The sequence below is a fragment of the Amyelois transitella genome, chromosome 27 (assembly GCF_032362555.1).
Source record: "Amyelois transitella isolate CPQ chromosome 27, ilAmyTran1.1, whole genome shotgun sequence".
In the NCBI taxonomy this organism is placed as follows: domain Eukaryota; kingdom Metazoa; phylum Arthropoda; class Insecta; order Lepidoptera; family Pyralidae; genus Amyelois; species Amyelois transitella.
Genome location: NC_083530.1, coordinates 4,757,765 through 4,775,091, shown reverse-complemented (window position 1 = coordinate 4,775,091; position 17,327 = coordinate 4,757,765). Strand labels below are relative to the sequence as shown.

General features: G+C 35.9%; 1 protein-coding gene across 2 annotated transcripts in view; it reads left to right on the top strand.

Annotated features, from left to right (window-relative positions):
* Positions 1-17,327, top strand: part of LOC106130419 (pleckstrin homology-like domain family B member 2) — a 68,996-nt gene that overhangs the window by 7,535 nt on the left and 44,134 nt on the right. For both annotated transcript variants that reach the window (XM_013329257.2, XM_060952039.1), the window contains exon 2: positions 13,557-13,738. In XM_013329257.2, the coding sequence (XP_013184711.1) occupies positions 13,665-13,738 (74 nt within the window). In that variant the 5' untranslated portion in view covers positions 13,557-13,664. The remainder of the gene's footprint in view (positions 1-13,556; positions 13,739-17,327) is intronic.

Sequence of the window (17,327 nt, the reverse complement as noted above, 5' to 3'; positions counted from 1 at the left end):
ATTTTTGGTTTTCCTTCTCGTCAACAAGCAGATTATTCGTCCTTGATTGATCCAGAATTCTGACGTCATTATGCTTGAATGGCGCAATTAACATGATTGAATCATAATGATGCTTCTTAATAACTGCGATGTGCATAAAAATATAAGTAAGCTTAATGTTACAACTTGTGTTTTGCTATAAAACTAACTTTAATCATGATATTTCTGAACAAAAGAGAATACGTATAAACTATCTAAAACTTAAAGGACCCTCTGAGATTTAACTTTAATAAATATTCCCTGAACTCGAATAGCGCATACAGTTATGTACTCATTCTTTTCGTGGACTATCTTCGTCTCATCTTTGCGTGTTACAAATTACATCCTCAACTCTTTTATCATCTGCTAAGTAAAATCTTCCATATTATTCTATTTTTTCTTCATGTTTTTTAAGATATGGCAATTTCTCATAAAACCAGACACCATACCTTCAAATTATGGCCAATCCTCTTTGATAACGAGCGTGGTAATCAACACTTTTAGTTCCCTTAGTACGGTGGGCTCGGGAGATAGCTGTGTCACTTCGCCTTGATTATTGTGGATATGTGGGGGATGGCCTGGGTATCTCCTGCCTGAGCCGTGTGTACTTATTCAATCTTAGTCACGCAGAATAAGGAAACTCTGGCCTCATGAGGTTTTTATTGTTCTGAGCTCATTTAATGGAGTGTTTTATCTATTGGCAGCAATGACTATTCAGCAGAGTAATTATTGCCAATTGCAAAACCCCTGTGACTACATCCTAATCCATGGACCGATTGGAGATAAATGGATAATTGTCGTTGGTCATGATTCATAAGAACTCATTATCTACGCTAATAAAATTCTATTGTAACTTCTAAAATCGTTTAAACTCTCATGCTTCTAAACAAGCAAATGTCATGATTGTAAAAATAAATATTAAAATATTTTATATCGGTGATGAAATTAAAAATTTGAGTTTTCAAGCTATGTTTGCTTGCACTTTAGTATAGAACCGGTCTATATCTTTCCCATGGAAGCGACTGAGAGGTCAAAGAGATGGATGGACGGTGTAAAGGATAGTATGAGGAGAAAGGGAGTGACCAGTGAGATGGCAATTGACAGAAGTAATTGGAAAAAACTAACATACTGTGCCGACCCCACGTAGAAAGTGGGAAAAGGTAACGACGAAGAAGAAGAAGTAGACGATGGGCTAGCAACCTGTCACTATTTGAATCTCAATTCTATCATGAAGCCATATGGTTGAACGTGGTTTGGCAATCTTTTCGAAAATGTTGGCTGTGTCTTTCCCGCAAGGGATATAAACGTGACTATATGTATGTATATTTGTTTGGTTGTAGAATATTTTAATGCACAGCAAGTGTAATTATAGTTAAGTTGAAATTCTAAACTTTGTTCCTTCTGAATAAATCTAAGAGGGACACTTTCTTTATAACAATCGCTTGTAAAAGCATAATGTATGAGTAGCTTGCTTTAAAGTTTCGGGTCTGTAACAAAAATCTTATGTACGATTTTAACTATTCCACTAATTAGTAATTGCGGTCGAGTTCATCACAAGTATTATCAGAGCACACAAAATGTAGTTGTTTTATTATCATCAGTAGCAATGTTATTGTTAACCTTTACGCGTTTGTTTAATTCTTATCTTAATATATGCGAAGAACTTGCTACCCAAATAAGGTTGCATGATCCTGTTTGTGGGCTTTTAGGTTTTGGACCGTTTCTGATCCAACCAACCTCATTTGGGTTCAGAGAAGTGAAGTCACCGTTCCCTTTTGAATATTTTAATGCGCTGTTGATTCATGTGTACCGAGAATCGTTTTAGTACAACATTAAAATGCGATTTTTATCTCTATCTGATCCATTTGCCTAATTTTTATGTAACTAGGTTTCGCTGGGTGCGTTTACGATTAATAGGTTTTTTTTTCTTAATTTTTCATTCACTTCGCATTGTCACAATTAAAACGTGTAGTTATTAAGCTACCTTGTCTCATGCAAAATTATCTATTCAATAATAGCAAATTTACTTGTCACAATTATGTCATAGCAATTCAAAATTGTTCTCTTATTTATCAGCTCTTATTTTGAACCATAAAGGTATTTCTTATAGTTGTGTGCCTGATTAAGTAACTAATGAATTGGTGCTTCGTACTTAAGTTCTTGAAATTGTCATGCTTAGTAATATGATAGTGCCTTATTGACATAATGTCTTAATTTGATTAGGCGAGTTTCTTAATCTTTATCAAACCAAATATAATTTTCCATCCAAATTTAACCTTAGGACTCCCACATAGTGTCCCATATTGAAGCCATTACGCCACTTGCATTCCACTTGCGCATGCGCAAGTTTATGCTAATCGTTCCAAGATTCATAATTTCTGTTAACCTTACGCTTATAATATTTTTTCTTACGATTCCATTGGAAATCGATATTGAATAAACTAAACGCCGTTTTAAGAAACAAAATCACACATTTTCGTCGTGATAAAAACCTTCTTTCTTTACAAATATTAGTATGTAGGTAGGCAAGTATTGCATGGGATGTCTAAGCTAGAAAGTAACTAAAATAAAATAGTATGTAGTTAAACTGATACAGTGATTGCCTTGCCCTTCGCTTTATACTCTTTAATACCTAATTTACTCCCACGCCGGGTGATTTAAATTTCCTGTCATGTTAGGAATAGAAAAATTTGTCTCGTGTCAAATGGTTAGACGTTTTTATTGGGTTATGGGTCTAAATTAATAAGAAACTGTCTATAATTAACTGTTGTAACAATTAAAAGTTACATTTTCAGGCTTCAAGAAATTCTGGAATATAAATATCACTCTCTTAACTAATAGTTACAACAAAATTCTCAAAAAGGTTTAACAATTTCCTGTTCATCATCAGCCCACAAGATACGCAACCAATTAAAGACAATTTGCCTAACCATATCAAAGCAAACGCTCTAACGTTTCGGAGTCACTACTTCAACATTGACCCAAAAAGCCCACACGTGAGGTCGTACCTCCTACTATTGATTAATTTCACGTATCGGAACAAACAAATCAAACCTCTGTTTCAATTGCCATTGTATTTATTGCTCGTTACTTGTCTTAAATATTTAACCAGGAGTATAATTAAAAACATTCCCGTGTGGTTCCCGGCACCATTACAAAAGAATAGGACCACTCCATCTCTTTCCCACGGATGTCGTAAGAGCCGACTAAGGGATAGACTTGGGATTCCTCTTTAATGTAAATCCCTGCCAATCTAAGGTCTGCCGCGCCGATGGATGCATGGCTAGGGGCGAGCCTAGTCTCGAGCGTGCCACTTCCGCCATGGGGTTGGGCGACCCCCAGGTAATGGCTAGCCTTACCCTGGCATGCGGGGCTCTGCTGGGGCGGACAAAATTTTTCCCTAGCGTCTCGTGGGAATCGCATGGATGCAAATTTTTTGAAAGAGCACCTAGATGGCGGCGATGGTGTCCGCACCCCATCACGTCTCGTTCCCGGCGGGAGCGGTATGCGGTCTGCTGAAAGCCGCTTTGCGACGATGAATGTAAGAGGAGGAATGAAGGATAAGATTGAGGAAGTATGCCAGATGATGGATGAAAGACGTTTGGATGTGTTGTGCGTGAATGAAACGAAGCGGAAAGGATGCGACGCGACGCAGCACGGCCCTTACACGGCGTATTGGTCTGGAATTTCCAGTACCAGCCGAGGCTGTCAAGGGGTCGGTCTAATTCTTTCTGCACGAATGGCTGAGTGCGTGAATGAGTATGAGTGTGTCAGCCCTCGTCTTCTATGGATTAGGCTGAAAGTTGGAATCACTCGGATCTTCGTTCTAGGTGTTTATGCACCTTGGGATGTGGGTTCGAGGGGTACAACATCAGCAAAAAGCGAAAACGAGGAGTTCTGGAATAGTGTAAGAGAAGTATTGAAAGTTACCAAGCCAAATGAGAAGATTATTATGTTAGGTGATTTTAATGGATGGGTGGGTGTAAAGCGTGATGGATATGAAAAGGTGTTTGGTGCGTTTGGTGACGAAAAGGTGAATGATAATGGAAGAAGTGTATTAGAAATTTGTCTAGAGTGGGATCTTTTTGTGTCGAACTCAATGTTTCAACATAAAGAGATCCACACCTACACAAGAGTGGAAGGTATCTTAAAAAGTATGATAGACTTTGTGATTGTAGATGAAAGATTGAAGAACAAAGTGCTGGATACCCGTGCATATCGCGGTGCTGGCATTGACTCGGACCATTTACTGGTGATATCCCGGATAAGGGGTATCTTCAATCGCTGGCGGCACAGGGTAAGGGAGCAAACCAGCGCTTTGGAAAGAGTAAAAGTAGAAAATTTGCAAGATATGGATGTAGGTAAGAAGTATATTAATAGACTGAAGGATGAATTTGAAGATTTAGAGGAAATGAGCGATATTGAAGATGGATGGAAGGAATTTAAAGAAAGAATTGTGAAAGTAGCTGTTGAAGTGTGTGGTGTAAGTAGAAGAAGGAAAGGAAAAAATCACAAAAATGCGTGGATGAGTAAAGATGTGCAAGAACTTGTGCGATTAAAGAAGAAAGCATGGCTGGATTTGTTAGCAGCAAAAGCTAACTTAAGAATGCAAGAGGTTATAGATGAAGATGTGAATGAAGCACGTAAGGAATATAAGAAAATGAAAGATTTGGTTAAGAAAGCTGTGATTAGAAAGAAAGAAGAGTATAAAGAGGATTTTGATAAAAGGCTATCAGAAGACTTTCAGTCAAATCTGAAAGTATTCTGGAAATCCGTAAGGTCAGCCCGAGGAAATACTATAACCAGAGAGCTGACTAGGATCAGATGCCAGGATGGTAGCGTTGTGAAAGGAGAAGAATGTGTACTAAAGATATGGAAGGACTATTTTGAAAGTTTATTTGAAAAAAAGGAAGGAAATAAGAAAGATTTCTGCTATAGCGAAGAAAAAGAGAATGAGATGGAAGGCGAAATTGAAATGTTCGAAATTGTGGAAGCACTTAAGAGTATGAAAGCGGGAAAGGCTGCTGGGTGTGATAGAGTGTCGGTCGAGATGCTTAAAGCAGGAAAAGGCGTAGTAGCTAGCCAGTTGTACTGCCTTTTCAATTTGTGTTGGAGAAGCGGCCGAGTACCAAAAGATTGGTGTAAGGCTGTTATCGTGCCACTTTACAAAGGAAAAGGGTCACAGCTGGACTGCAAAAATTATCGTGGTATAAGCCTGCTTAGCGTCGTCGGCAAATTGTATGCTAAGGTATTGATTAATAGAGTCAGGAATGAAACTGATGACAAAATATGGGATGCTCAAGCGGGATTTCGAAAGGGAATGGGATGTACTGATCAGGTCTTTTCCTTGCGGTGCATAGCCGAAAAGTTTTTGGCCAAGAGTCAAAAAGTCTATTGCACATTCGTAGATCTGGAAAAGGCCTATGACAGAGTTGAGAGGAATGAATTGTGGTCAGCACTTTCTATGCATGGGGTGAGCAGTCTCTTAATACGAGCACTGAAATCCTTATATGAGGATTCGAGTGCTTGTGTCAGGATAAACGGAGCGCACACTGAGTGGTTTAAGATTGAGAAAGGCGTTAGGCAAGGATGTGTTGCGTCACCGTGGCTGTTCAACCTATTTATGGATAGCTGTTTGACAGATTTGAAAGAGTCTAAAAGTGGATTAAGGATGAATGAGTTACTCGTCAAATGTCTGCTCTATGCCGACGATCAGGTTATACTGGCGTCATCAGCGGAGGAGTTACAGGAGATGGTAAACTGTATGCATGAAGCTTTAAAAGAGAAAGGAATGAAAGTGAACGTAAGTAAAACTAAAACACTGGTTTTTGAAATGGAGAAAGAAATGACAGCATGTAATATTTTGATTGGAGGAGGAAAAGTGGAGCAAGTGAAAGAGTTTGTATATCTAGGATCAAAGTTTACATCAGATGGCAAGTATGATAGTGATATTGAAAGGAGAGTGAACGCGGGGAACATGGTGAATGGAGCTTTGCATGCCTTTATGAGCAGTCAGAAACTATCCAAAAAGGCTCGACTGGCTGTGCACAGGGGCGTGTTGGTCCCGACATTAATGTATGGGAGTGAAAGTTGGGTATGGCAAAAGAAGCATGAAAGCAGAATAAATGCAGTGGAAATGAGAGCGTTAAGGAGTATGATGGGTGTGAAATTGAGTGACAGGATAAGGAACAGCGTGATAAGGGAATGTTGTGATGTGAAAGAAGATGTAGTTACAGGAATAGAAAAGGGTATGTTAAGATGGTTCGGTCATGTGGAGAGGATGAATGAAAGCAGGTTGACTAAGCAGATATACAAGGAGAGTGTGGAGGGAAAGGTCGGAGTGGGAAGACCTAGACGAACGTATCTTGATCAAATTAAGGACGTCCTGGTAAAGGGTCAGGTCAAAAGTACCCGAAATCGCCGAGCTTGTATGAAGAGAGTTATGAATGTGGACGAAGCGAAAGAAGTATGCAGAGATCGTGGCAAGTGGAAAGAGGTAGTCTCTGCCTACCCCTCCGGGAAAGAGGCGTGATTTTATGTATGTATGTATGTATGTATAATTAAAAAAATTGCAACGATGGATATCTAAACCTCATTTTCATCATATGTCATACAGCTGAATGTGTCTTTAATTTTTTTCGAGACTGTGTTAATATGTATGTATGGATACCAGGAAAAATCGTTTTCTATTCGGACACTATAAGTTTGTGTGATTTTTGGCGGTTTAGGAAAAGGCAAGCGTCGGATTGAAAATGTTAATTTGCTGTTCTGTCATCTCTATTCATATCTGTTTGTGTTTTCTTAGAAATTTAAACCAATAAGATTTTTGCACAATTTAATACAGCATGAAGTTGTTTTATATATCGTCGTTTTTATTATCATTGAATGTCCTTAACGTTGTGTTTACATTAATAAGTTTGTCTGCAATTCTGCATACATAATAGCTAATCGATTGGCGTCTACAACGCAAGTGACAGAAATAGACATTGCTCTTATCGAGGGGCCGGAAAAAATACTAGGAATTGCAATTCAATATGTTTGAATGCTAATGTACTAAATGTGTTTACTGTGTTCTACGCGGTAGGTTAGCTGGTTTGGAGCCAAAATGTGTTTTTACGGCCGAAACTGCGTATCTTACATCATCTTTATCTCTTTCATTGGAAATAGGTATGTATGTGTCAACAAATCTGCATGGTGAATTGGAGTTTTTTTACGACAAGTTGAGTTTGATTGGATTCAACATAAATTTCGTTCAATTCTTTTCATTAAGTGAAATGTTCATTTTTCGCCTTTTGCCTTATTAATTTTAGCTCCTTCAAGTATTTCCAAAGAAGTCACTTGCACTTCGTTCTACACAAATAAATAAAGTACGTATTTAATGTTATGAACAGTTCTAGTGTGGTCTTCTTTTTATGTAAATAAACGCTGTGTCTTCACTTTAATCGATGCATTTAAGCAAATTATGATAGAATATTTCCTCATAACTTCCGTAATATTTAAGTAACTGAATTTAAGAATAATAGATTTTTTGTAAGAATGAGAGATATCTTTGTGGTGATATTAAAACAGAAACTGCAAATCAGTCTTTGATTTGTGAAAAGCTTTTAAAGTATATCTTTACAGAAGTCGAGTTTAAGTTGACGACATGACCATATTCACATTTAACACCCATTTACGTTGTCAACAACGTCCGCATTTACCACAAAGGTGTTTTCAATGCCGCGCGGCTAACGCAGAAATTTTAATGCCACTCACGTATTTAGGAATAAGTTATGGGAGAAAGCGGTGAATTGCAGTTCATTTCTTTATTCCTTGCACATAATATCATAATGATTTGTATAATGCTATCCAAGCAGCTATAGTTATCATGAAGGACGGGACCAAGAAGTTTGAAAATACCAGTTTATTCTAAGTTTACCTTTGGCTTTCAGATCTTAGATAAATATTTACTTTCATTGGTTAGATAATTCTTAAGATGTTTTGATAACTATGTGATGGATTTTATCAGTGAAACCGTGACATGAAACAAGGCGCAGTTTTTCGTGGAACAAATATTGGAATTGTAACATATATGTTCATTAAATTAAATTAAATATTTGATCGTGCCGAAAGAGATACAATGAACAATTAAAATATCTTGTACTTTCTAAGCGGCAGTGTTGGATACGAGTTAAACATCCAATACCTAGCTATCCACTTAACCCAGAGGTTGACTGTTAGTAAAAAGTACTCGTATACAGAATTCGTTACTTCACCCATTGTATCAACATTATTTGAACAATGTTATCCCAAGTCTGTAAATCAATGTACATCAATAACCGCCGTAACTCATGATCTAGACCATTCAGATTTTAGAATTTACTCCGCCCGTAAACCGTCACGAGGACAATAGAAAATGTTTACATTAAAACAACATTTAAATTGCTAATAACAGAAACGGTGTTATGCCAGTGTTAGGTCGAACAACTGAACTGGTAAGTTTCAGTCGTTTAAGTTCTATTGATACATTGACATTGATTTCAAAACAGGACTTTCTAATGCTTTGAGAATTTACAATAGAACTTTCAGATAGAATAATTATAGTATTACTATTCTTTTCTCGAGTAAATCTTGTTTATCTTTGGAGTATTTTTGAGTCTGGTCAAATTTAGCAAATCTAAGCAACACCCTTTTATTTCTTGTAAGTTTTTTTTATCGGCACTGTATGCTAGACGTTCATGGTCATTGGTGGTTTCCTTTTGGATAGTACCTGCTTAGTTAAATAATTAACTATTTGCAACTTTTAAAAGAAAAATCATGGTCATTGCGATTACAGCACTAGTGTTAAGACGGGAGAGCCAAATTCAAACTAATTATCAAAAAAAAAATTAAACGTTTTAGAGTTATAAGTATATTACTTGCAACACCACTTACTAGTTACACAAGTGATGTTAATATATTACGAAGTTTCTCACTTTCGTTGTATGGTTCAACGTGATGTTTAGACTTGTTCCGCAATGCCATGATTCTCTCACAGTTGTAGATTCTAATTATAGTAAACTTATTCCATTATTATTAAACTTTTAGGACTTTATTAAAAACTATTAGGACTTATTTAAAACATGATCGAATCAAGCTTTCAAAAAGTTAACTGTCGAGTTTGATCTCTGAGATTAAACGATTTGTGTTATCTAAGTGCTTTTATGAGATAATCATCAAGCATCTTTACAATATATAATTTTAAGCTAGTCGTGAATTGTACTTGAAGGTTTCTTCTGTCATTATGTACAAGATCATTAGCTTCTCATGATTACTGCCTGTACTAATTATCGTTCGCATGTGATGGTCACACGATTCAGCTCTCATTTACTTCAATTTCTTAATGAGACAGTGACCAAGTAATAACAGCGTCCATGACTTGATGTAAATTAAGATTACGAGTGCGATTGATTTAATTTGGAAGACTGCATAAGGAACAGCTAATAAGCGATGATATTATATAAATAAATGACATGACAATATTAAAAAGGAAACGCTAAGAAAAACTGCTCATGTTGAGTGGATGAATGAAAGCAAACTAATAATTTTGGATGTAAACTATAAATTTTGGACGTATAATAAAGTTTCAGCACCAACCAGCGAATATTAAACCTAATTCGTAAAACTCGTGCATTTAAATTCGAAATGGTGTCACTTCCCCTAAATTTCTGGATAAATAGGTACCCTCATTACACCCAAAGTATAAATTGTCTTACTTTCGAATTTGAAGCAAACTTCGAAGCGCAATGAATTTATGCGTCATAAACCTCATCTGAACCGCGTCAATTTGATTGTCGTAATGGCTTTACAGATGTTATCATGTACGCAACGAATACTATGAGTCGTTCGTAGAAACTTTAATCATATTGATGATATGTATATATTTTTTTTTTCAATGTGCTCCATAATCTTTTCTTGGTTAAGGTTGTATATTTCAACTAGAGTAGTGTGAAAGACAAGATCTCGCTATTTAAGTTACTGCGGGAATTTCGAATAAAACCGTGATATGGCATTGTCCTCTTTTATATATATTTATATATGCAATTGTGCACGCTTTAGATATTAATAAGGACTACTTGAACATTTTTGTTACCAAATCAGGCGTTTCCTATGATTTCATATTAGGATAGTGTCCTACTGTCAATTGTCACTCCTTAGGCTAAACTGTCCATTACTTCTGTCCAAATTTATAATGTTGGTGTTTGTTTATTTCTTCCTGATATTTTTACATGGCATTGTTTTTTTTTTTTAATGTATTATTTATCCAAATATTAATAAGCTAGCGTTCACGATAAAAAGCAGCTCACGTGCCCTTTTTATTTCAATCCGTGAATGATTTGATGTTGCAACACGTCGGCCCATTGTTATTTATGCAAGCATTAAACCTCTACACGAAACAGACTAGTATATTTATTAAGTAATTTATTTGACGTCAACCAAGTTGTTAAACCATACGACAATTATTAAGCGATATAATAATATCCTATAATAATGAATAAAAATTTTGAATTTTGAATTTTTTGAATATAACATACGTACATACATAAATATAATCACGTCTACATCCCTTGCGGGGTAGACACAGCCAACAATCTTGACGAAACTGAAAGGCCACGCTCAGCTTTTTGGCTTAATAATTCAAATTAATGTAATAAAATTGAGATTCAAATAGTGACAGGTTGTCAGCACATCACCTAAAAAAATAATCCCAAGATTATAAGCCTATCCCTTAGTTGCCTTTTACTACATCCATAAAAGAAAAAAACGTAGTCCTATTCTTTTTCTTATTGGTCCGGGAACCACACGGCACCAATATGATATAGTAAATGTAGATACACTTGATTACGTACGTTACGTGTTGTCAAGGAAAATGATGAATTACCAGTCAAATGTACTGATGACGAGTTAATCGAAGTTATAAATGATCTAAGAGTACAAGATGACCCACAGGTCACAGAGAACGCTGACATTTTAGCATGTAAAGTGAGATTATTTTAGGACGCAGATTGCGTAATGTCCAGTTATTCCAAACAACTGTTGGTATGCGTTCTCAAGTGTTGGTATTGTTGAAATTATTGTTTACTAGCCGTGCCCGCAACTTCGTTCGCGTGGAATAGTTATTTTGGACATCATTGAAGCCCTCAAGGATGAATAATTATCCCCCTTTTTTACATTTTACATTATTTCTTTGCTCCTTATAGTTGCAGCGTGATGTTACATAGTCTAACTAAAGCCTTCCTTCGTAAATGGTCTATTCAACGTAAAAAGAATTTTTCAATTGGAACCAGTAGTTCCCGAGATTAGCGATAGTTTATCGCGCGATAAAAACAACGTCGCGCGTGTCATTCTACGGGGGCTGAACATACATAGGTTTGCCCGAAATATTTCCGGTACAAATAACAAGCACTTAGTAAACATTTATTTATACATTAAGATCTGTGTTTAGTTAATTAATTTGCATTGACTTGAGAAACTGATTTACAGATAAGCCAATTAAAGATTTTACACAAGATATTCAAATACGCGTAGGTACAAAAAGGACACTGTCACTCACTTAGCAAGCCATAATTTTATTTTAATTGACAAAATGTAGTTATAAAATCTGACAAGGATAATATTCTCTCAAAAGCTGAATAAACATCCCTTTCACTTCCGTTATGACTATAAGAAGAGAGGACATCGCCCGACCTTCAAGTATTAGCGAGTAAACGATTTATTTATCATTGCGAGGAAATCTTGAATCAAGAATTTCTACTTGCAATTTGATACCTTATAAGTTATTCAAGTATAATTTTTGCCAAATGGCTTGGGAAGAGTCCAATACCACGAAATAAATCGCTTTATTTCGCTAATCGATTTATTTCGCTATATATATATATATATGAGTGCCATGTGGTTCCCGGCACCAATAAAAAAACAATTGGACTACTGTATCTCTTTCCCACAGATGTCGTTAAAGGCGATTAAGGGATAGTATGGTAACCTTGAGATTCATCTTTTAGGCGATGGGCTAGCAACCTATCACTATTTGAGTCTCAATTCTATCATTTAGCCAAACAACAGCTGAACGTGGCCTATCAGTCTTTTCAAAACTATTGGCTCTGTCTACCCCGCAAGGGATATAAACGTGATTATAAGTATGAATGTATGTAAAATCGTTCAGATCATGGTGCTATCATCAATGAATGCAATATTCAATAATAACTACGCACTTATTCGGTTTCTACCTAATTCTCGTGGATACTGTAGCAGGCAAAATAAAATTACAACTAAGGTTGGAAAGCTTTGCCAACATTCTAAAGCGCAGTGCCATCCAGTGCCTAGCGGACGAGGTGTGAAACCAACAGCTGAAAATACGAAAGGAAAGGGAACGAAAAAGAGAAAAGAGATTAAAGCAATTAAAGTAGCAGGCAAAAGTAAAGGCAGGCTCCTTGACATTAAAGAAACTACGATATTATATTGTGGTGACATCACTAATGGCAGACACTACTCAGCTAATTGCAGCGAAGGGTCTAAAAAAATAAATGTAACCTCCGACTCAACATCGTCTCGTCTGTCGCGCGGTTCCCCAGGCATAACACCTAGCCTGGCGGAAGATCTTCCCTTTGGTGGCGGTCGAGTCGAATCATCGCTCGCGCTACATAATTATGATGCGTTCATCAAACTAAAACTGTTGCCAAATTTTCATGTTTTGAATACAATTTTAACGATAACATCAAGTCGTTAAACGCTAACCTTCGTTATTCACTAAACAAGAGTAAATATTGTATTTTTTTTAAACATCCCGATTTTAACACTCCACAATTAGAATCTATTTTAGTTACGGTTAATTCGGTACGATACGATGCGTGCTGTGATGAAATGTAGGAACTAGGAACTTGGCACCATGTCGCTGACATAATTTGTCTGTTATTCTATATGTTGTATCCTAACACCTAGTTATAAATACAAAGTTTTTATATTTGTTTGTCACCTCTTAACACTTTGTGTTCAAATTGCGCATAAAAAATGTGGTAAATGCACAATTACTGAAAGTTATAAAGAAATTACTCCTTCACTGTTTAGTAAACCAAAAAAAATTGACTTTATTCTTTATGCGTAAATGAATCCTAATTTTGCAATATTTCACCATACCTATGCTGACCCAGAAACGTCTGGCTTCGCGGATATCCATTAGAAAAGATTACGCTTTGTCTCAATCCGAACGTCCAGTTTAGAAATTATCGTCAATCTTATCTTTTCGTCACCACGACCTTGAGGATTGTTTCCAAAACCGCAATCTTGTCTATCTAATTCCTCACAGTTTTGATCTTGATCTATCAATTTACACTTTAGAGCAAGAATAAATAGTAGCACAACTTTTGTATTTAGATTTACAATCGGTATGTCTACAATAGCGCTTATTGTAAAGAACAGTTACATAACAGCTACTGTCTTATATCACGAATTACTTCCTTTCGTTTCGCCTTATCCGTTAAGCCGTGTCCGCATTCTGAATTTAAATTCGAAATTTGTTGCAGCACGATGATCCTTAATGGAGCGACAGGATTGGCTGCTTCGACGCCGCGATGACGTGATCCTGATTCCGATTCGCGGAGAGACGTCAACTTTGCTGAGATTGGTCGAAAATGTCCGGTCTCCAGGCTAGAAACGAAGAAGCCATCAATGGAGTTGACGTCAGGGAGCAAGGCAGTGCTTTGAGGTCAGTGTTCATTTGAGCCTTCCCTTATATGAGATAGAGGTATTTGAACTGTATTAAGTTCATTGCGTGTTCACTACTTAGCGCTGGATCATAAACTTGTGAAAGTGGATAACTAATGGTCGTTATTTATGTAGTGACAGAATTGTCTAATAGCTATTTAAATCTACTTAAAAGCCTCATTGAGGACTATAGGTGTAAGAAACTTGTTTTTGTTGACTAAATCAGGATAAATCTGGTTATGTTGACCCAATTCTCTAGCGTTCCACATAATATTCCTACATTTACTGCAGGCAATCATCCTTAATTGGTGCTAGTTGAGAGTTCGTCCAACCTTACTAACATACGGGCGCTGTCACACTAAAATATCTGAATTTAGATCAAAGAAATATTGCTTCACTATCAGACTATCGCCACTTATATTCATTGCGTCTTAACGACATTGGTTATTATGATCTGTTTATTTTAAGACTTTATGATGCCGTGAAAGATCGATGGTGCCATAAAAATCATAAGAGTGAAGAGTTTAAAAGAATTAATGATCTATTAGCTTTGAAAGCAGTTATATTCGTTGAAGATTAAACCGAATCTTCCATAACAGACATGGATTTGTCTTTCTGAAAATTTGTATCTTGTATTTTTATTAAAGTATTTATATTTCGTTATTTATTTGTTTTTCCTTTTAACGTAAGACAGTATTTTTTGCGAATTATACAACCCTACAAAACTGATGCGTAATTTGAAGAAAAACGGCAATTGCAGACCACAAGAAAACAATTTTGATTGCAAGATTAGTTAACTTAATCCAGATGAGTTTAACTCCGCAATTTGTACCTTACTATAGAATTCATAAGGTGTTATTTATTTAGTTGTAGAACTGTGAGGGTGAGCATTAGAGCGAAAAATTGATCGATGCCTACAAAGATTGTAGTATATTACAGTTTTTGAAATTGTATATGAATTTTGCTAGTAACAGTCTGGTTTATCACCGTAGTTATTCGCGAAATTGTTGAGTTATTGTGACCAAACTCATTTGTCTCGTGTAAGACGTTCTTTTCCTGGCAGGGAAAGGCTTATTTAGTTGGGTTTCTTCCTCCATCTTTATCGATTCTCTGTCAAAAAAAAAACTATTGATTTGTTCTTAAGTTCCATCATTAATCCTTTCAGCTAAATTTGGCCTTTTTAGTGTTTTTGAGACATTTGCTGGTATAAATACGGTGTTAACATGTGCAAGCGCACCTCTAGAAAAGTTGACATTTAGTAATGCTTGTTATGTTATGTTGAAAAGTTGATTGAGGCAATACGAGCCATTGAAATTTATTTTTGTCAACTTTGTTTTTTGTAAAATCTCAACCTCTTTCTTTATTGCAAAATCATTGATGGTTAATGTTTATAATTATCCTGGGTTGACCTTCCTCCTGCCGTTACTCCCGGTTGCACCCTCACCAGTATAGAGAGGAACTCAGAGTATGCCTTTGACCATGTATCCTGGATCGTGGAGTCAGATTTTAACACGAAGCGACTCCCATCTGACCTCCGCAACCTTTGCAGTGGAACCTTACCCGTATAGTATCGATATGGTTACACATCAAATTGCCTGAATGTGCGGGTTTGTTCACGATGTTTTCTCTCACCGTATCTTGGGTGAACGACTTCACAATATTAGATCGGGGATTATCGTCTAATTAAGTAGTGATAACGCTTGTAATATTATGCCCAACTTTATGTAAATAAGTGATAAGATTTTCGTATTATTTAACATTTGTATTAGACAGTGGAACTTCATTTTTATGAGCCAAAACTTCATATGTATATAATTTTCAGTTTTCACTATTTACCTGAGTGTTCGTGTTGACAATTATTGACAAATTATTTAAAGTCACTATTATTATTAATGTCTTAAAAATAAAACGCTATAATTAAATTGGTCCCGTACCAAAAAAATGGAGATACATAATTCATATGTTACTTTTTTCTCATATTGTATCGTCTATACAATACGCTAATTGCAGTAGACCTGTGGAGCAGAGACTAAGATTTTCCTCCTTTTTGCTACAAAAAGTAATGACATATTCTAAGAATAGAATGCAACATTATAATGTTAGCATAATTCGCTGCTTTGCTTAGTGTTGACGTAATGAAGTGAAGCGGAGAGCAGGAGGAAAATTGTATTTTGTGGCAACTGAATATGCATGCTCCAATTCCAAGTATGGGGTTCGGTGTGTCGGTAGTTTCTGCTGTTTACATGGTCTTAGTTTGGTGGTGGTGGGTCATTTCTTATTTTCCCTGACTTTCTTACTGGTACTGGTACTGGCTGGTCTGGGGTACTCGCCAGGGAAATCGCAATTTAGACAAACGCCTTTAGAACGATAACGATAGCTCCAGTGTCAACTAAGTGTAGTAAGCAAAACTCTGTTATCAAACTTGTAAAAAAACATAAATTAATGTAAAAATCTGTCTTTTAAGATTTAATTTTTCCTAAAGTTGTAAAGTAGAAATAATGACATAATGTGAAACGACCTTGGTATTATATAGGCAAGTGCGTGTGCGACTCGGAAATAAATGTGTGCTTAGATGAAAACAAGTTTCATTCATAGTATCATATTTTTATAGCTGTCAAAGGTTATTTTACTAGTCTTTGCGGTGTTATGTCATAATCATAGGAATTTTTTGATATTGTATATAAGGTAATAAGACTAAAGGCTCTATTTTAGTTAAAATTTTCGTTGATATTGAACAAGGCCATTCATTCTTAATGGAATCATACATACTTGTATCTTCCGCCGTAAAATATTTTTTATGGGAATTTTCTTTTTTGGTAAATCTATTCTTTCAAACCAGTGTGTAGTGGACACTTTTATTTCAATTATTTTACAATCAATAGAAAGATAAATGCCAATCGAAGCAATTTTCGTGAAAGTATCATTTTCTAAAATATTGACGCGATCGTTATAAATCGTTTGGAAAACCATTTATTATTTGTTTTCTCTTCGATCGGAAACATCGCCCGGAGTACAATATTTAATTGATGAATCTTCATTGCAAGTTTTTTCATTCGGACCGATAGAGTCTTGTCTGTTTTGGTATCATAGTAGGCTCTAATGGACAGATTTTGTTCCGGTTTTAATCAGAGTCCTATATGTCAGATTATAGTGTGGTAATTTCAATTTAGTAATGAGATTTTCTTAAAAAAAGGCGTCAAACACGATCAATGATGACGTGACTGATAAAATAATATCAATATACATCGAGGCATAGCAGAAGCTCATGAGATATGCGTGATTCATGAATCAGAAGAACATAATAAATAATACACATTGAAAAGATAAAATCTATTAATGTAGATATAAATCAAAATAGTGTAAAAACATAACACTGCTGCGTCCATCTTTTAAGCTTGGAGATTTACTACATTCAATTGTAAAGAAGAAAGATGAGTCACCTATCAACGCGACACTAAAAAAAGATACTAGAACTAAATGAAATACGTTTAAAACATACAGAACTTATGCCTTTGTCGGTTGTTACGGTTAGTGCTTTTTTGTCAAACAGCAAAGATGAGATATAGATAAATTGTTTAAATAGACAGGTC